The sequence below is a fragment of the Pongo pygmaeus genome, chromosome 17, assembly GCF_028885625.2.
Source record: "Pongo pygmaeus isolate AG05252 chromosome 17, NHGRI_mPonPyg2-v2.0_pri, whole genome shotgun sequence".
Taxonomy (NCBI): domain Eukaryota; kingdom Metazoa; phylum Chordata; class Mammalia; order Primates; family Hominidae; genus Pongo; species Pongo pygmaeus.
The window spans coordinates 38,694,320-38,715,478 of NC_072390.2; the positions used below are offsets into that span (position 1 = coordinate 38,694,320).

Below are 21,159 nucleotides of genomic sequence, written 5' to 3' on the forward strand. Positions count from 1 at the left end.
GCACTTGCCTGTAATCCCAGCTACCCGGGAGGCTGAGGCAAGAGAATCGCTTGAACCAGGAGGCAGAGGTTGCAGTGAGCCGAGATCGTGCCACTGCACTCCAGCCTGGGCAACAGAGAGAGACTCTGTCTCAAAAATAAAATAAAATAAAATAGACTTTGGCAGAAGTAAAAGTGAGCAATAAATCACTTAGTCTCATAGCCACACTGTCTCACCTATTAGATTCTTCAACCTTGCTGCCTGAAAGAAAGCTTGGACCAAAGACAGAAGCTCACTCTCCAGTGCCCTGTACGACTGGCCTGAATAGGGGCAACTGTTGTGGCCTGTACCTTTGCTTGCTCTTCCTGTCCCATCTAACACCTGAGGAGGCTGGGCCTGCCCAGAGAGAGAAATGGAAACAGGAAGCATTACATTAGAGTGGCTAGTGCTATGGTAGAGAAAGTGCAGGGTGATCCGAAAACACATAAGAACATAGTCTTAGAGAAGTCAAGGAGGAGTTTCTGGAAACTACATGTAAAAGATGAGAAAAAGTGATTTCATACCTTGGAAACAACATATGCTAAGACCCAAATGCATGAGAAAAGGTCACTGTTGCTGCACAGAGTGTAGAAGGAAGGAAGGAATAGGTAAGAGAGGAAGCAGCTGAAGTGAGTAGACACACAGGTCATAAAGTCAGTCAACTTAGAGTTTAGATTATACCCTAAGGCGCTGAATGCTTCTGTTAAGGCTGTGACAATTCCAATTTGTGTTTCAGAAGCATCTAACTACTCTGTGGAATATTCCATGGAGGTAAATGAAGGAATATAAGAGTGGAGGCAGGACTGGGTACAGTGGCTCACGCCTGTAATCCCAGCACTTTGGGAGGCCAAGGCAGGCAGATCACCTGAGGTCAGAAGTTCGAGACTAGCCTGGCCAACATGGTGAAACCCTGTCTCTACTAAAAATACAAAAATTAGCTGGGCATGGTGGCACGCGCCTGTAATCCCAGCTACTTGGGAGGCTGGGGCAGAAGAATCACTTAAACCCGGGAGGCGGAGGTTGCAGTGAGCCGAGATCGGCCATTGCACTCCAGCCTGGGTGACAGAGCAAGACTCTGTCTCAAAAAAAAAAAAATTGTGGAGGCAGTGTGGCCAGCCAAGAAGTTGTGGTAATCAAGGGGAAAGATAGCTATGGCCTATTTTAGCATAATGGTAGGGGGACATAGGAAGAGAAACAAAGTAGAGTGATATTAAGAGACAGAACTGACTATCTATAGCCTGAACACACCCAATCTCAGCTAATCTCGGAAGCTAAGCAGGGTCAAGCCTGGTTAGTACTTGAATGGGAGAACTGATCAACAAAATATATTTGGAGAAAGAGGAAGAACAATGACTCCAAAGTTTGGTCTTGGGAAATTGAGTGAATTGATGATGTATTTTTGGGGATGAAGAACAGAAAAAATGAGGACAAGAAAAGAGAAGGAAAAGAACGACAGCAAAAAAGGGGGATTTCTTTTTTGTGGAATGGAAACTCCTGCTCTACATCAATCCCCCTCTACCCTTGAACTTCTGAATAGAAGACAATGAAGATTTAAACACTACCTTAGCTACAACAGCCAAGCTAATGTAATTGACCTCAACAAATTCTACCTTACCTTGTAGATCTGGTTATAAATCTGCAAAACTTCTCCTGTTCCCCCTGTTCCTAGATCAAATGTTCAGGGGTCAACACTGAATTTTTGATATTCATTCCAGACTGTTTATTGTTTTTTTCCTGTGTTTTTGTTTGTTTTTTGAGATGGAGTTTGGCTCTGTCACCCAGGCTGCAATGCAATGGCACGATCTTGGCTCACTGTAACCCCCACCTCCCGGGTTCAAGCGAGTCTCCTGCCTCAGGATTGAGTAGCTGGGATTACAGGCACACGCCACAACATTCGGCTAATTTTTGTATTTTTTAGTAGAGACAGGGTTTCGCCATGTTGGGCAGGCTGGTCTCGAACTCCTGATCTCAGGTGATCTGCCGCCTCAGCCTCCCAAAGTGCTCGGATTACAGGAATGAGCCACCATGCCAGCCTGTTTATTGGTTAAGAACACACTCTGGAGCCAGGCTGCCCAGGGCCAAATGCTAACTCTGGTTTTTACAAGCTCTGTGACCTTAAGTAAGTTATATAAGCTCCCTGTGCCTCAGTCAACTTATCTGTAAAAAGGAAAGAATAGTTGTATATACTGCATAGGGCTGTTACCAGGCACAAATAAGTTAATACAGATGCTCCCCAACTTACAATATGGTTATATCCCAATAAACCCATCATAAACTGAAAATGTCACTTTCACACTATTGTAAAGTTGAAAAATTGTAAGTTGAACCATTGTAAGTTAGGGACTGTCTATACATCAAATACACAGGACAATGTACAAAAAAAGGCTGTATGTGTTTGCTTTATACTAGATAATATAAATTGTAGAGTATTGACATGTTTTATATTAGAAAGAGCATGGGACACTGGTGGTACCTGGCAGACTAGGCTGATGGGACCATCTCTCCAATCACAATCCATAAAGACACCGAATAAAACAGTAAAATAACATAGTGCAAAGTTTGAAAGAATAAAATCCCCACATATGCTAGAAAGAAAGAAACAAACAAAAGGCAAGGCTGATGCAACAGGCCCAACCAGTGATGCCTGGTAGGAAGGTCAAGGATAGAGGTGGGTGTCAGACAGAACATACACCCAGAGGATTAACAGATGAGCCTGGCTGGGCACAGTGGCTCATGCCTGCAATCCCAGCACTTTGGGAGGCCGAGGCAGGTGGATTGCCTGAGCTCAGGAGTTTGAAAACCAGCCTGGGTGACACGGTAAAATCCCATCTTTACTAAAAATACAAAAGTATTACCCGGACGTGGCGGTGTGTGCTTGTAGTCCCAGCTACTTGGGAGGCTGAGACAGGAGAATTGCTTGAACTCGGGAGGCGGAGGTTGCAGTGAGCCAAGATCGCTCCACTGCACTCCAGCCTGGGCGACAGAGCGAGACTCCATCTCCAAAAAATAAATAAAACAAAACAAACAACAACAACAACAAAATAGATGAGACATTACAGCTACATGAATGGAAAGTATGGGGCTTTGGCCTCCCAAATCAAGCGGGTAAGGCCTGGTAAAGGGGCAGACCCCTAGTGACAGTGGGAGTAGAAAACTGCCCTTGTGCTCAGGGAAGAAGGACACTTTCTTGCCTAAGCTCTGGGTGGGAAACTTGAGAAACTGAAGCCCCTAGCTTGTAGCACGCCTAGATATGAAATCCAAATTTAAAACTAGTAGCCCAGAAGCAGAGAAACCTTTACAGTCTCAACAGCAACACACACAAAACTACTCTACATGGACACCTCCAAACCCAAGAAGCAGGAAAAACAAGAACAAAATAAAACAAAACAAAAAACCACAAGCTCCACTGAAGATGAGCTTTCCATAAAGTTACAATCCATTGTGATGGACATTCAGCAGAAGAAACAAAAGACTTAGCTGTGCAACAACTTGAGGTATAAAAACATTCTGAAAAAAATGCTTTAAATTCATATGTCTGAAGTTATTAGAGATAAAATTAGAAATGCATGTAATATAAAAGAACATGTCACTATGGGGAAAAATAACAAATTTTTAAAACCACCAACTAAAATTTCTAGAATTATAAAATACAGCCACTAAGATTAGAAAGTAGAAAGTCAAAAGATTAAGCAGAAAAACTGACTAAATTGAGAAAGAAACTAAAGCTAGAAAATAGATCTAAGAAAAGTACTCAGAATGCAACAGAAAGAAATGGAATAAGAAATGAGGTAGGAGGATAGAACGAGAAGGCTCAACATATGTCTATTAAGAGTTCTGGCAGGAGGGAATATAAAGAATGATGAAGTAAAATTGGAAGAGATAATAGCTAAGAACTTTTCTAACTTAAAGAAAGATAATAAATGAGTCCTTGAATTAAAGAACAGAGTTTCAAGCAAGCTATAGAACAACAAAATCCAAACCCAGAGACAGAATAAAACTGCCGAATACCAAAAACAAAGTGAAAATCTTTGCAGTAACAAGAGGGGGGTGGGGGGGGGGGAGAGGAAAAAAAAGAGATTGCCTGTAATTCCAGCTCTTTGGGAAACTGAGACAGGTGGATCACCTGAGGTCAGGAGTTCGAGACCAGCCTGGCCAACATGGTGAAACCCTGTCTCTACTAAAAAATAAAAAATTAAAATAAATTAAAATACATTTTAAAAAATTAGCCGGGTGTAGTGGTGGGTGCATCTGTAATCCCAGCTACTCAGGAGGCTGAAGCAGGAGAATCGCTTGAACTCGGGAGGCAGAGATTGCAGTGAGCCAGTATCGCGCCACTGTACTCCAGCCTGGGCAACAGCAAAACTCTGTCTCAAAAAGAAAAAAGAAAATATCAGAAGTCAGAAGAAGTTGCAATTGCGTCTTCAAAATGCTAGTGGAAGATAAATATAACCCAGTGAGGATGAAATAAAGATTTGGATAAGGTAGAAATTCTTCTATTCACAGACCCCTAATGAAAGAATTACTCAAAGATTTGCCTCAGGAAAAAAACAGAATTCAGGGGAGAGGAGTAGGATATAAAAATCAGTGGCATTAACTGTGGAACCCCTCTTGGCAAAAGAATGCAAAATATGCCACAGTTCTAATGGTTTCATGTCTCTAAAAAGTCTCTTTGACTTGTACAATCTTTAAATTTACTAACTTGACAGAAATTTATTGTTTCTCCCTGAGTTTGAGAGATATAAGGTATAAATTTAAGTTAGATAAGTAGGTCATTCATTTCACTCACTCATTCATCACACAGAGAGAGAGAGAGAGAAAGAGAGACGGCGAGAGAGAGAGAGAGGAGAGAGAGACCCCCATTACATGCCAAGTTTTGTTGAGGTACCAAAGATAATCAGCAAACAGGTAAAAATCCCTGCCCTAAAGTTTATACCCTGGTGGGAAAGGCAGACAATCTACACACACTCATAGGAAGTCTGATAAGTAAAAAAGAGAAACTACAGCAAGGTAGAGGGGGGTTAACAAGTGCTGAGGGGAGGTGAACTTCACAGAGGATGAGTTATCAGCTAAGGGTCTCACCAGGGAAGAGCTGGCCTGCTCAAAGGTAACTGAGGTCCGGGCATAGTGGCTCACGCCTGTAATCCCAGCACTTTGGGAGGCTGAAGCTGGTGGATCACTTGAGGTCAGGAGTTCAAGGCCAGCCTGCCCAAGAGGGTGAAACTCCGTCTCTACTAAAAATATAAAAATTAGCCGGGCGTGGTGGCTCACGCCTGTGGTCCCAGCTACTCAGGAGGCTGAGGCAGGAGAATCGCTTGAACCTGGGGGCGGAGGTTGCAGTGAGCCAAGATCGCACCACTGCCTCCAGCCTAGGCGACAGAGAGGGACTCCCGTCTCAAAAAAAGAAAAGAAAAGAAAAATGTTAACTGAGAAGAATTTGAAAAAGAGATTGCTCACAAAGGTGAGGAGGGTTGAAGTAACAGAGACTGGCGTGCAGGGCACAGTTACCATCCTGGCCCGGAGAGGGGAAAGGGGAGAGGACAGTATTGCTAAGCCCAGCAAGAGCTGGAGTCTAGATCAGGCCAGTGGCCAGGTAGAGGAACCCGGCAGCACTGCGGAACCACAGTCCGGCTGGAGGGAATGGAGATAAAGCCCTGAAACGACTTCCCCTCGCGTCCCTCAGCGGGTCTCCGGACAGAGCCTCCCATTTGCTAAATCCAGTCACAAGTCGGAGGGCCAAGAAGCCCCAGGGATGAGGCTGCAGTACACAAAGCAGGACAGAGCAGACGAGGAGGAGCAAACTAGCGCAGGAGGCCAGGAAAAGCCTCTGTGTGCAGACATCTGTTGAAGAAAGGCCTAGGGAAGGAAGGGAGAGAGTGACTACGTCACTCAGGAGAAAAGCCTTCCAGAAGAGGGAGCAGCACACGAAAGGCCCCTGGCAGGCGTAGGCCCGGCCAATGAGGCTGGAGAGGAGCCAGAAAGGGAACTGGGAGGTGACGGGCTGAGAGACAGAAGGTGGAAGGCTCTGCAGGTCATTGGAAGGACTCTGTCTCTCACTCCAAGCGAGAAGATCTGGAAGCCACTGGATGTTTCCGGCAAAGGACGTCAATCCACTGACATTTTGGGAGGATTTGGGGCAGAAGCTGTAGGGGGAAGGGTGAAATCTGGGGACAGCAGGGAGGTTTTCAAATGTCCACGTGAGAAGCAATGGTGGCTTGGACCAGATGGCAACAGAGAAAGTGGTAAGTTTGTTTACTCAAAGCCCAGATTTTGAGGAAACAGTTTTAAGTAGGCTAAATAGAAGTGCTTTTCCTTTCAGATTTTTTTTTTCAGTTTTATTTTCTTGAGTTCGACTATTTTGTTTTTATATTTCAATAGTTTTGGGGGAACAGGTGGTGTTTGGTTACATGCATAAGTTCTTTAGTGGAGAAGTCTAAGATTTTAGTGCACCCATCACCTGAGCAGTGTACACTGCATCCAATATGTGATTGTTTTTGTTGTTGTTGAGATGGAGTCTTGCTCTGTTGCCCAGGCTGGAGTGCAGTGGTGCGATCTCGGCTCACTGCAACCTCCTCCTTCTGGATTCAAGCGATTCTCCTGTCTCAGCCTCCTGAGTAGCGGGGATTACAGGTACCTGCCACCAGGCCCGGCTAATTTTTGTATTTTTTTAGTAGAGACGTGGTTTCACCATGTTGGCCAGACTGGTCTCGAACTCCTGACCTCAGGTGATCCGCCCGACTCGGCCTCCCAAAGTGCTGGGATTACAGGCGTGAGCCACTGTGCCGGGTCCAATATGTAGATTTTAATTTCTCCTCCAGACTCTTTCCTTCCCAGTCCCTAAAGACCATATCACTCTGTAAGTCTCTGCATCCTCAAAGCTTAGCTCCCACTTATAAATGAGAACAAATGGTTTTTGGTTTTTCCATTCCTGAGTTATTTCACTTAGAATAATGGCCTCCAGCTCCATCCAAGTTGCTGCAGAAGACATTATTTCATTCCTTTTTGTGGCTGAGTAGTATCCACGTTGTATAAATACCACATTTTCTTTATCCATTCATTGGTTGATAGGCACTTAGGTTGGTCCCACATCTTTTGCAATTGTGAATTGTGCTGCTGTGAACATGGATGTGCATGTGTCTTTTTCATATAATGACTTCTTTTCCTTTGGGTAGATACCAGCAGTGGGACTGTTGGATCAAATAGTAGATCTACTTTTAGTTCTTTAAGGAATCTCCATACTGTTCTCCACAGAGGTTGTACTAATTTACATTCCCACCAGCAGTGTAAAAGTGTTCCCTTTTCACCAAATCCACACCAACATCTATTGTTTTCTGACTTTTTCATTATGGCCATTCCTGTAGGAGTAAGATGGTATCTCTTTGTGGTTTGAATTTCCATTTCCATGATGATTAGTGCTGTTGAGCATTTTTTCATGTTTGTTGGTCAATTGTATATCTTCTTTTGAAAAACATCTATTCATGTCTTTTGCCCACTTTTTGATGGGATTATTTGTATTTTTCTTGCTGATTTGTTTGAGTTCCTTGCAGATTTCGGATATTAGTCCTTTGTTGGATGCATAGTTTGCAAATATTTTCTCTCATTCTCTGGTTGTCTATTTATTCTGCTGATTATTTCTTTTTCTGTGCAGAGGCTTTTTAGTTTAATTAGGTTCCATTTATTTATTTTTGTTGTACTTGCTTTTGCGGTCTTAGTCATGAATTTTTTGCCTAGGCCAATGTCCAGAAGAGTTTTCCCAATATTATCTTCTAGAATTATTATGCTTTCGGGTCTTAGAATTAAGTCTTTGATCCATCTTGAGTTGATTTTTATATAAGGTAGAGATGGGGATCCAGTTTCATTCTTCTACATGTGGCTTGCCAATTATCCCAGCACATAAACTGGGGAAAAGATAGCCTATTTTGGGGAAATATAAATTGAATAGGCTGTCCTTTCCCCAATTTATGTTTTTTCAAATATATAAATTGAATAGGCCGTCCTTTCCCCAATTTATGTTTTTGTATGCTTTGTCAAAGATCAGTTGGCTATATAATATTTGGTTTTATTTCTGGGTTCTCTATTCTGTTTCACTGGTCTAAGAGCCTTTTTTTTTTTTTTCCATAACAGTAACCGTGATGTTTTTGGTACCTAGAGCCCTGCAATATAATTCAAAGTCCAATAATGTGATACCTCCAGATTTGTTCTTTTTTCTTAGTATTACTTTGGCTATTCAGGTTCTTTTGGGGTTCCATATGAATTTTAAGATTTTTTTTCTAGTTCTGTGAAAAATCGTGATGGTATTTTGATGGGAATTGCATTGCATCTGTAAATTGCTTTGGGCAGTACGGTCATTTTCACAATATTGATTCTTCCCATCCATGAGCATGAGATATGTTTCCATTTATTTGTGTCATCTATGATTTCTTTCAGCAGTGTTTTGTAGTTTTCCTTGTAGAGAGCTTTCACCTCCTTGGCTAAGCACATTCCTATGTATTTTATTTTTTTGCAACAGTTGTAAAAGGGATTGACTTCTTGATTTGATTCTCAGCTTGGTCACTGTTGCTGTACAGCTGTGCTACTGATTTGTATACAATGATTTCATAACCTGAGACGTTATTGAATTTGTTTATGAGATCTAGGAGTCTTTTGGATGAGTCTTTAGGGTTTTCTAGGTGCGTGATCATATCATTGGCAAACAACACTAGTTTGACCTTCTCTTTTCCACATAGATGCCCTTTATTTCTTTCTCTTAACTGACTGCTCTGGCTAGGACTTCCAGTACTACGTTGAATAGGAAGTGGTAAAAGTGGGCATCCTTTTCTTATTTCAGTTCTTAGAGGGAATGCTTTCAATTTTTCCCTGTTCAGTATGATGTTGGCTATGGGTTTGTCATATATGGCTTTTATTATTTTGAGGTAAGCCCCTTCTATGCCTAGTTTATTAAGAGTTTTTAACATAAAGGGATGCTGGATTTTATCAAATGCTTTTTCTGCATCTACTGAGATGATCACATGGTTTTTACTTTTGTTTGTGATATATCATATTTATTGACTTGCATATATTAAAGCATCCCTGCATCCCTGGAACAAAACCCACCTGATTATGGTGTATTATCTTTCTGATATGCTCTTGGATTCAATTAGCTAGTATTTTTTTGAGGATTTTTGCACCTATGTTCATCAGGGATATTGGTCTGTAGTTTTCCTTGTTTGTTGTGTCCTTCTCTGGTTTTGGTATTAGGGTGATACTGGCTTCATAAAATGATTTAGGGAGGATTCCTTCTTTCTCTTTCTTTTGGAATGGTTTCAGTAGGATTGTTACCAATTCTTTGAATTCCAGTAGAATTCAGCTGTGAATCCATCTGGTCATGGGCTTTTTTTGTTGGCAATTTTTAAATTACTGATTCAATCTAACTGCTTATTATTGGTCTGCTCAGGGTTTGTTTTTTCCTGGCTTAATCTGGGAGGGTTGTGTTTCCAGGAATTTATCTATTTCCTCTAAATTTTTTAGTTTGTGCATGTAAAGGTTTTCATAATAGTTTCAAATGATCTTTTGTATTTCTGTGGTTTTGGTTGTAATGTCTCCTGTTTCATTTCTAATTAAGCTTATTTGGATCTTCTCTCATCTTTTCTTCGGTAATCTCACTAATGGTCTATCAATTTTGTTTATCTTTTCAAAGAACCAGTTTTTTGTTTCATTTATCTTTTGTATTTTTTGTGACACTAGCTTGTCAATTTGTGCTCTTTCTGACTTTTTAATGCAGGCATTAAACACTATGTACTTTCCTCTTAGCACTGCTTTTGCTCTATCCCAGAGGTTTTGATAACTTGTGTCAGTATTATCACTCATTTCAAAGAATTTTTTAATTTCCATCTTGATTTGTTAACTCAAAAATCATTCAGAAACATATTATTTAATTTCCATGTAATTACATAGTTCTGAGCATTCCTTTTGGAGTTGATTTCTAGTTTTATTCCCCTGTGGTCTGAGAAGATATTTGATATTACTTCAATTTTCTTAAATTTATTGAGACTTGTTTTACAGCCTATCATGTGTTCTATCTTGGAGAATGTTCCACGTGCTAATGAGAAGAATGTATATTCTGCAATTGCTAGGTAGAATTGTCAGAGACGTGTGAACCAGAACAACTCCATCTTAAACAGGAGCTGGGTAAAATGAGGCTGAAACCTACTGGGCTGCATTCCCAGATGGATAAGGCATTCTAAGTCACTGATAGGAGGTCAGCACAAAATACAGGTCATAAAGACCTTGCTGATAAAACAGGTTGCAGTAAAGGAGCCGGCCAAAACCCACCAAAACCAAACTGGCGACCAGAGTGACCTCTGGTCGTCCTCACTGCTGCACTCCCAACAATGCCATGACAGTTTACACATACCATGGCAACATCAGGAAGTTACCCTATATGGTCTAAAAAGGGGAGGCATGAATAATCCATCCCTTGTTTAGCATATCATCAAGAAATAACCATAAAAATGGGCAATCAGCAGCCCTCAGGGCTGCTCTGTCTATGGAGTAGCCATTCTTTTATTCCTTTACTTTCTTAATAAACTTGTTTTCATTTTGCACTGTGGACTTGCCCTGAATTCTTTCTTGCTCTGTCGCCCAGGATGGAGTGCAGTGGTGCGATCTTGGCTCACTGCAACCTCCGCCCCCCGGGTTCAAGCGATTCTCCTTCCTCAGCCCCCCAGTAGCTGGGACTATAGGCGCGTGCCACCGCGCCCGGCTAATTTTTCGTATTTTTAGTAGAGACAGGGTTTCACTGTGTTAGCCAGGATGGTCTCGATCTCTGGACCTCGTGTTCCAGCCACCTTGGCCTCCCAAAGTGCTGGGATTACAGGCATGAGCCACCATGCCTGGCCGCCCTGAAATCTTTCTTGCATGAGATCCAAGAACTCTCTCTTAGGGTCTAGATTGGGACCCCTTTCCTGTAACAGAATGTTCTTTAAATATCTGTTCAGTCCATTGTTCCACAGTGTAGTTTAAGGCCATTGTTTCTTTGTTGACTTTCTGTCTCGATCTGCCTAGTGCTGTCAGTGGAGGAATACTGAAGTTCCCACTATTACCATGTTGCTGTCTATCTCATTTCTTAGGTCTAGTAGTAATTGTTTTATAAATCTGGGAGCTCCAGTGTTATGTGGATGTAAAGTTTAGGACTGTAATATCTTCTTCTTGGATTGATCCTTTTATCATTATGTAATGACCTTCTTTGCCTTTTTTTAACTGTTATTGCTTTAAAGTCTGTTTGTCTGATGTAAAAATAGCTACTCCTGCCTGCTTTTGGCTTTCATTTGCGTGGAATATCTTTTTCCACCCCTTTACCTTGAGTTTATATGAATCCTTATGTGTTAGGCAAGTCTCCTGAAGACAGAAGATATTTGGTTTGTGATTTTTTTTATCTGTTCTGCCATTTTGTATCTTTTAAGTAGAGCATTTAGGACATTTATGTTCAATGTTAATATTGAGATGTGAGGTACTGTTCTATTCATCCTGTTAGTCAATACCTAGATACTTTGTTTTTTTTCATTGTGTTATTGTTTTATAGGCTCTGTGAGTTTTATGCTTCCAACCAGTTCTATTTTGGTACATATTGAGCTTTTGTTTCACAATTTAGAACTCCTTTTGGCATTTCTTGCAGTGCTGGTTTGGTAGTAGCAAATTCACATAGCGTTTATTTGTCTGAAAATGACTTCATTTCTCCTTCATTTATAAAACTTAGTTTTTCTGGATACAAAAAAAAAAAGTTTTCTGGATACAAAAAAAAGTTTGACTGACAGTTATTCTGTCTAAGGAGGTTAAAGACAGGACCCCAATCCCTTCCAGCTTATAAGGTTTCTGCTAAGAAGTCTACCATTAATCATCAGGCTATCTAAAGTCAACATGAAGGAAAGAATTCTAAGAGCTGTGAGACAAGAGCATCAGGTAACTTATAAAGGATTTTTTATTTTAGATAAGTGAAGTCCTTCTAATTTATTTAACCAAGTATTCACTATACACATTTAGTAAGATGCAATATAGTATATGTATTAAAAGTTGGCATGTAAAGTAACATATCTTTTTTGGCAATTTAACTATATGTATCAACAGTCTCAAAAATATTCATACATTTTCACCCACTAATCCCATCCTAAGAATCCTAAGTTACTGTGATCAAATATAAATGCACAAAACTATTATTTATACTAGACAAAAACTGGATACACAATGGTACATTTAAGGATGTATGGAAGAATGGATTGATAACATGGCCTTCAGGAAGTCTTCCAAAATTTCATTACTTTAGGTGATTTTGTTTTTGCAACCAGGCTTTTCATAAAGATAAAATAGTAAAAATTTCAATACTACATTCTTGAACATTGAATTATGTGTTCTCAACACTATATACAGAAACTCTGATATTCATTCAGACAAAAATTAGGTTTAAGGTCCACTCAAGAAAATAAAAGGTATATTTCAATAGAGAGCATTTCCGATCAAAGACACAACGTTTGGTCAAGGGTGCTTCTAGGACTCATGGGAGAGAATAACTGAAAATAACGCTGGAAAATTAGGCTGTGGCCAGACTATGAAAATCTTTAAATGCCCAGATAAGTCTGCATTCTATTCTCTAGTTGCAAGGATTTATAAAAGATTCTCAACGTAGAAAATTATGATCCAAAAAGTACCTTTACAAAAAATTAATCTGGCAGCAATAATGCAGTACTTTACAGAATCTGAGTTAGAAGGTTCCTTAAAGGCTTCTGATTCAACTACCCTCAAGGATGGAATGCAGGGACTAAAGGGCAGGCTGCTGCAGCAATCTGGATTTGAGGGGATATAGAGCTCAACAAGTATGGCAGAAATTGAAGTAAGAAGGAAGGGATCTGGGTCTTAAAGTTAATGCAATTTTGTACCAAAATGTAAGTCAACTAACAATTACAACTGTAAGCTCCGGATTCTGTCCACAAACATTTTTGTTTTTTATCTTGAGAAGTCACTGGCAGACTATGTAAGAAGTTTGGAGCAGAATACCTATCTATCAGTCAGTTTCTCTCTCTCTCTCTCTCTCTCTCTCTCTCTCTCTCTCTCTCTCTCTCTCAATACAGGATCTGGCTCTGCCACCCAGGCTGGAGTGCAATCACATGACCTTGACTCACTGCAACCTCTGCCTCATGGGCTCAAGCCATCCTACCACGTCAGCCTCTCACCTCAGCCTCACCCTCCTGGGACTATAGGTGTGCACCACCATGCCTGGCTAATATCAGTTTTCTTTAATAAAACACATGGCAGGTAAAAGACTATCCTGTACAAACCCTTGACAGTAAGGGCAGGCTCAATTACATTCAACTCTCCAATTCCATTCATCAAATCATCTTAACCCTATTTACTTATTATTTATGTAAAATGCAGTTTATCTGTACTGATTTTTCAGAAAATGTTCTTAATTATCTCTTTTGTAGTATCAATATTATGCATATCTCTAAACAATGTTGATTTCTTCTCAGTTTCTCCAAGTTGGATTAATTATCTGCTCAATCATTGCTAATACAGATATGCATACCATCATTACGAATGGCATGTCATACAGGCAATCTGAAACAAGAGATTTGACTCAAGATTCTTTTTAAAACTTAATTTGGTTGTAATTCTAATTCTGATATAATTTATTGATGTGGTCCAGGTTAAATGAATTAATCTTCATATTTCATATCACTGGACTTTTTGTACATCTTTGAATGGTTGTGCTTTTCTACATCTTTAAAATGTTTCTACATCTTTTAAATCTCCCTACTTTTTGGTAGTTCTTGATGTGTTTTAAAAGCTCATTGACAGTCATAGTTGCATAACTCTGTGAATAGAGTAAAACTACTGAATTGTACACTTCACATGTGTGAATTTTGTTTTGTGAATTGTACCTAATATGACACCGTTATTATCTTAAAGTCCATTGAGAATGAACAGTGCTAAGTAATATAATATTCCAGCCTGCAACTAATAATCAAAATAACCTAACCACTGCCCTTCCCAAGGCTATAACTGCTGATAAAAATATATGTTTGTTCAACTGAAGTAAAGAGATGCCATAGGTACACTTGGACAGATACAGAATACTTAAGGTCCATTTACTCTAATATTAACATTTCCTCACATTCCCTGGAAATATAGAAACTGAATCTTGGAGTCGACTAAAGGAAACTAACACATGATTAAAATAGTTAATCATGGCCGGGCGTGGTGGCTCACGCCTGTAATCCCAGCACTTTGAGAGGCCAAGGCAGGCAGATCACGAGGTCAGGAGATCGAGACCATCCTGGCTAACACAGTGAAACCCTGTCTCTACTAAAAATACAAAAAAAAAAAAAATTAGCCGGGCATGGTGGCGGGCACTTGTAGTCCCAGCTACTTGGGAGGCTGAGGCAGGAGAATGGCATGAACACGGGAGGCGGAGCTTGCAGTGAGCCGAGATCGCACCACTGCACTCCAGCCTGGGAGGCAGAACAAAACTCCATCTCGAAAAAAAAAAAAAAAAAAAAAAAAAAGTTTATATAAACTCACAAATAACTACATCATTTATACTTTAGTGAAGTCATTTATATATGCATCATGGCTAAAGTCTAAGCATCTGTTAAGAGTTTAAGAACCATAATTTTTTAATTTACACAGGAATAGGCACCTTTTTCTCAATACTTAAGTTTGATTTGTAGGCTATTTATTTTTCTTTTTTTTTGAGACAAAGTCCCTCTGTTGCCCAGGCTGGAGTGCAGTGGCACGATCTCGGGTCACTGCAATATCCGCCTTTTGGGTTCAAGCAATTCTGCCTCAGCCTCTTGAGTAGATGGTTACAGGCACGTGCCACCATGCCCAGCTAATTTTTGTATCTTTAGTAGAAACGGAGTTTCACCATTTGACCATGCTGGTCTTGAACTCCTGACCTCAGGTGATCCACCGCTTCAGCCTCCCAAAGTGCTAGGATTACAAGTGTGAGCCACAGTGCCCAGCCTTGTAGGCTATGTATAGTCAACTCTTGATAACTCATAATAGAGAATGAAAACATAAAAAGTTATTACTGAAAGGAAGATTAATAATTAGCTACACAAGATCATATATACATTTATAGAAGCATAAAAGGCCAAGGCCTGAAACAACCAACTTCTTTATTTTATGGATGAGGGCACTGAAGCTCGCAAGAGTTAAAAGTGTTTTTCGAAGTAACAGCCAGTAAGTGGAAGAGTAAGGATTCAAGCCTAAGACATTCTCTGTGTGTGTGTGTGTGTGTGTGTGTGTGTGTGTGTGTGTATGTGTGTGTGTTTGAGTGAGAGAGAGACAGAGTCTTGCTCTGTCGCCCAGGCTAGGGTGCACCGGCACATTCTCGGCTCACTGCAACCTCTGTCTCCTAGGCTCAAACGATTCTCCTGCCTCAGCCTCCTGAGTAGCTGGGATTACAAGCGCATGCCACCACACCCGGCTAATTTTTGTACTTTTAGTAGAGACAGGGTTTCACCATGTTGGCGAGGCCAGTCTCGAACTCCTGACCTCAAGTGATACACATGCCTTGGCCTCACAAAGTACTGGGATTACAGGCATGAGCCACTGCGCCCGGCCTCAAGCTTTAGACATTCTGACTCCAAAACCCAAGTCTTCTGGGATTCATAAGCAGAATTCTCATTCTGCAGCCAAAATTAATTTACAGGCCAAAAACATTAACTTTAAATTTATCTTTCTTTTTTTAAGAGGATAAAAACATTATTAATCTCTAAAGCAAGCATCCTCTGTGAGTAGAAACTTTAAATTGCCCTTTTAAAGTTTCAAAATAGTTTTATCAAATGTAACTCTTAATTCAAAACCAAAAACTGTTTAAAATTGAAGTCAAACAAAACTACAACAGGTCAATACCTATGTGTTAAAGAGTGATTGTAGGGACAGTGCTTGTCTTTTTACCTTTAGCCATGTCACACTCCTTAATCATTTTGAGAAAGTTGGAAATTTCCCTATCTAGTCGCTGTTGGCATGACTGTGCTTTCTGCAAAAAAAGAAAAGACAAAATTAAAACAAACTAATAAAAGAGTTTTACATTACTTATGCTTTAATGTTTCTATCAAAACTTTCAGTACACAGATTGATATACCATAATAGAGACATATGCCTTACAGAGAAAAAAAAGGTGAGAGAAAATTTCCTTGTAAACTGAATATAACATTTAATCAAGTATAAAGTAAAAATAAATAATTTTAAGTTTTAAATACATTCAACATCTGTTGTGTAGATACCATACAATTGCATCCATTACTATTACTATCTCATTATGCCATGTGTATCTGAGGAATTATAATTCTCTGATTTATTAGCACTTTTAGTAGGCCTGATGAAATTCATCAAGAAATTATAAAATGCATTCCTTAAAAATATATTTTAAAAACTGTTTTGTTCAAAAAAAAAAATCCAGATGGTCCTAACATTTGGAAACCACAAGCTGATTCTCGTTCAGCAATCTAAGTGCATACAGCCCCCACATCATCAAACCAAAAAGGACATTTTCTTAGTGTGTCAAAGCTTCTGAAAATAAGGTAAAGTCAATTATAGAAAGCATTCTTCCTTGTAATTTGAAAGTTCTACATTTTTAGATCCCTAAAGGCAAAAAAACATAAATACAGAATTTCTTGATGAAAGTTACATCCCATCTTAGTGCAGATTTAGAAATCTAAAATGAAAGATCAGTCAAATCCATTTATCATATGAAAAATGTCATTTTGAAGGTAGTTTTATATATCATTTCCCTTTAAAGAGGTGGGAAGAATAAGCAAGAAAATTATCATTGTAAATTTGCTTGGTTATCAAAATAGAAAATATTTATTCTGAGAATCTTGACCTTATAAACAATAGAATCGCATTCTTTTAGGTAGAGTAATATATTTAGCCTTATGAAACTTCCCTACTTTGTACTCTTAATCTCAGCTAGCCCATCACAAAACATTTTGCACCCCCAAAATCAAACTTACTATAGATCAGTATGTCAAGGTGGCATAGGTAAATACTCTTTTCTCCTATTTGACCTTATAAATATTTTAGTGCTTACAGAGCTCAACTCAACCACAGTACAATTAGTCATGTTATCACATTAGTGACAGGCAATGGTCTCTTCAAAATTTTTATTATTCTCCTTTGTTTTGAGGGCTCTAACAACACCTATGTTGCTCACTTGGTCGGGAGCAGGGGGAGAATACCTACACCATGCAATTTAAAACACCATATATGCCTGATAATTTTTCCAGACACAGCCTGTGAATACAGGTTGAGGGGCAGGGAAAAAGTTTATCTAGAGGCACCGAAACATGCACTGCAACCAAATGCATCACTCATGATTTATTAATAGAAAATCATCATTCTTGCTGTATACATATTTAATACTCTGCTTATGTGCAAGTCAATGATACTGTCTTATCTTTTCCTTTCTATGATGAAAGTAAGCTAGAGGCATAAAAGTAAGCAATGGCTTCAATTGCAGACTATGTATCTGTAATAAACAGGATAGTTTTCCTGAAGTTATAATTAAAGGCAGGAAACACCTTCTGTAGCATCATCTTCAAATACATGAATCATATTTATCTTCCCTTGAATCATATTTCCATCTAACAGTTACTAAAAAGTTTCCTTGATCGATGATTTACTTGTTTTAAAGGGTACATAACAGGTCAGCTGGAGAAGATCCAATCTACACATACTGTTTTAAGTTGGGTACAAAGTATGTCTTCTGTTCTAAACAACTTAGTGCTTTTTAATCGATACTAAAAGATACTAAAAAGAACAGAGGTTATTAATATAATAAAACATAATATGGTCTCCCATTTGCTTAGTTGCTACTAGTTATATTTTGAAAAACTAAAAATCAATTTATGAAAGTTAATTCTTCTTAATATTTTGCAGAGTCCAACATGGTTTCTCATTTTTGACTTCTATGCCATTGACATTACGTCAGGAACTGATATGATTTGGCTGTGTCCCCACCCAAATCTCACCTTGAATTGTAGCTCCAATAATCCCCATGTTTTGTGGGAGGAACCCGGTGGGAGGTAATTGAATCATGGGGGTGGGCTTTTCCTGTGCTGTTCTCATGATAGTGAACAAGTCGCATAGGATCTGATGATTTTATAAAGGGGAGTTCCCCTGCAAAAGCTCTCTTGCCTGCTGCCATGTAAGACATGCCTTTGCTCCTCCTTTACCTTCCGCCAAGATTGTGAGGCCTCTCCAGCCATGTGGAACTGTGAATCAATTAAACCTCTTTCCTTTATAAATTACCCAGTCGGGGGTTATGTCTTTATTAGCAGCATGAGAACAAACTAACACAGGGACTCCTTTTAAGTTTTAATTTCTATTTATTTATTCTACATAAATGGAATCTCACTATGAGCAATGTTATAATACCTAAAGTTTAACAGTATTTTAACTTTGTCCAAGTTATCTGGACAAAGCACACAAGAACAAGGATTAAACCCATTGATACAGGGGCCTAGAGGATCAGAAGTTACCCCAGGTGAGCAGCTGAGCCACATTTACAACACAGGTCTCCTGCTTAGAAACCAAAATTTTAGCTGTTGGTTTTGCATGAGTTAAGCTGATGTTAAATTACCTTATGATCCCTAACCTACAGGGCAGCTTGAAAATGCATATCAAGGGGGTGAATAGCTAGAGAGGAATACATAGGCTAGTAGAGAAGTAATTAATTCCAGGCTATTTGCTGCAGAAAATCCACATTTGGTTAATTAAGCACAGAAGCAGATTGCCACAACTCAGCAATAAAAATGAATAAACTACTAATACACACAACATTACAGTGAAAAAAGACACCTAAGAGCACATACTGTATGATTCCATTTACATGAAATTCTAGAACAGGAAAACTGATCATGCTTATAATGACATTGTCATTATATCAGTGTCATTAGGTCAGTGGTTGTCAGAGATGGAAGTGGAGGGTATTATCTGGGAAGAGCAGCAAGGGAACAACATTTTGACATAATAAAAATGTTCTCTATCTTGATAGGAGTGGTGGTTACACAGACAATATACATTTGTCAGAATACATCAAATTGAAGACATAAAGTTAATTCCTTTTTTCTGCAAACATTATATTTCAATATTAATTCAAACTTTAAAAATAATAGATTGTCAAACTCTGATCACTTTCTTCTTTGCAGAAAATGGCCGCTATTACAAGTAGTGGTGCCATAGCACTTATCTCTAAGTCTTCCTAACTCCAGCCAAATCCACTTCAAAGATAGCCCCATACTCTGGCCAGGCGTGGTGGCTCACACATGTAATCCCAGCACTTGGGGAGGCTGAGGCAAAAGAATCACTTGAGCCCAGCATTTCGAGACCTTCCTTGCAACATAACGAGACCTAATCTCTACAAAAAAAAAAACAAACAACAACAACAACAACAACAACGAAAAAATTACCCAGGCTTGGTGGCACATGCCTATAGTCCCAGCTACTTAAGAAGCTGAGGCAGGAGGATCACTTGACCCCAGGTGGTCAATGCTGCAGTAAGCTGTGATCACACCACTGTACTCCAGCCTGGATGACAAAGTGAGATCCTGTCTCAAAAAGAAAAAAATAATAACCCATACTCCATCTTTCCTAAGTCAACCCCACATTTATTCTTTCTGACATCTGGCAATGATTAGGCCCCTGCTTTGTAACTTTCTTATGGTTTCACTTTGCAATATGTATTTACATAAAGTAAAAATAAAAAACAAAAAAACAAAAGGATATAGAGAGAAAAGTAATTTTCCTTCACACACCTGGCAATCTTATTTTGCACCTTTCTCAGCTGCAGAGCAACAAGTGCTAATTTCTCATCTTTCCTGAATGATCTAAGTCTACACAAATATTTACATGTACATCCCTGTTTTTTTTCCTCCCAAGTAGTATCATATTTGGTACATCATTTTATGCATTGTCCTTTTCACTTAACTGTATATCTTCAATATATCAGCATATATACATCTGCCTCATTCTTGCATGGATGTACCAATCTTTATTAGCTCCACGTGGATGTACATGCAACTTTCTGCACGTTTATTTTAGTTGAGAATCAGTTATTCTTTTTTTGTTGTTGTTTTTGAGAGAGGCTGGCTCTATCACCCTATTGCCCATGCTGGAGTGCAGTGGTACGATCTCAGCTCACTGCAACCTCCGCCCTCGCAGGTTCAAGCGATTCTCGTGCCTCAGGCTCCTGTGCAGTTGGGATTACAGACGTGCACCACCATGCTGGCTAATTTTTGTATTTTTAGAGGCAGGATTTCACCATGTTGGCTAGGCTTGTCTCGAACTCCTGGCCTCATGTGATCTGCCTGCCTCGGGAATCATTTATTCTTAAATCAGAAAAGCTTTATATTATTTTCTCATTCCATTAAACTCGAGCATCATCTGCTCATTACTTTTTTTTTTTTTTTTTTTTTTTTTTGAGACAGGGTCTCACTCTGTCACCCAGGCTGGAGTGCAGTGGTGTGATCTTGGCTCACTGCAACCTCCACCTCCTGGGCTCAGGTGATCCTCACACCTCAGCCTCCTAAGTAGCTGGGACTACAGATATGGGCCACCATGTCCAGCTAATTTTTGTATTTTTAGTAGAGACAGGGTTTTGCCATGTTGCCCAGACTGGAGTGCAGTGGTGTGACCACAGCTTGCTGCAACTTCAGCCTCAAAATTTAAAAAAAAAAAAAAAAAATTTGAGGGGATTCGCCATGTTGCCCAGATAGTCTCGAACTCCTGGGCTCAAGCAATCTACCTACCTCAGCCTCCCAAAGTACTGGGATTACAGGTGTGAGACACCGTGCCTGGCCTGCTCATCACTTCTTGTAACACAGAAACAGTTCAGATCCTACAGAATCAAGACATCTTCAACAAATAAAACCCCCACTTTGCTAGTACCACCCAGAGCCTCTAAGAGCCTATCCCAGCACTGTCCAATAGAACTTTCTATGATGCTGGAAATATTCTGTATCTTTGCTGTCTGTTGTGGTAGCCACATGTGGCTACTGAGCACTTGAAATGTGGCTAATATGTAGTTAAATATAGTTAAAATGAATAACTGAATTTTTTTTTTAGTTGTCTCACTCTCGCCCAGACTGGAGTGCAGTAGCACAATCT

The 21,159-nt window shown here is 39.6% G+C and overlaps 1 protein-coding gene across 12 annotated transcripts in view; it reads right to left on the minus strand.

Moving 5' to 3' along the window:
* OSBPL1A (oxysterol binding protein like 1A) overlaps positions 1-21,159 on the minus strand; it is a 233,268-nt gene that overhangs the window by 126,419 nt on the left and 85,690 nt on the right. For all 12 annotated transcript variants that reach the window (XM_054460821.2, XM_054460822.2, XM_063653504.1 and 9 more), the window contains one exon: positions 15,949-16,030. In XM_054460821.2, coding sequence (XP_054316796.1) covers positions 15,949-16,030 — 82 coding nt within the window. The remainder of the gene's footprint in view (positions 1-15,948; positions 16,031-21,159) is intronic.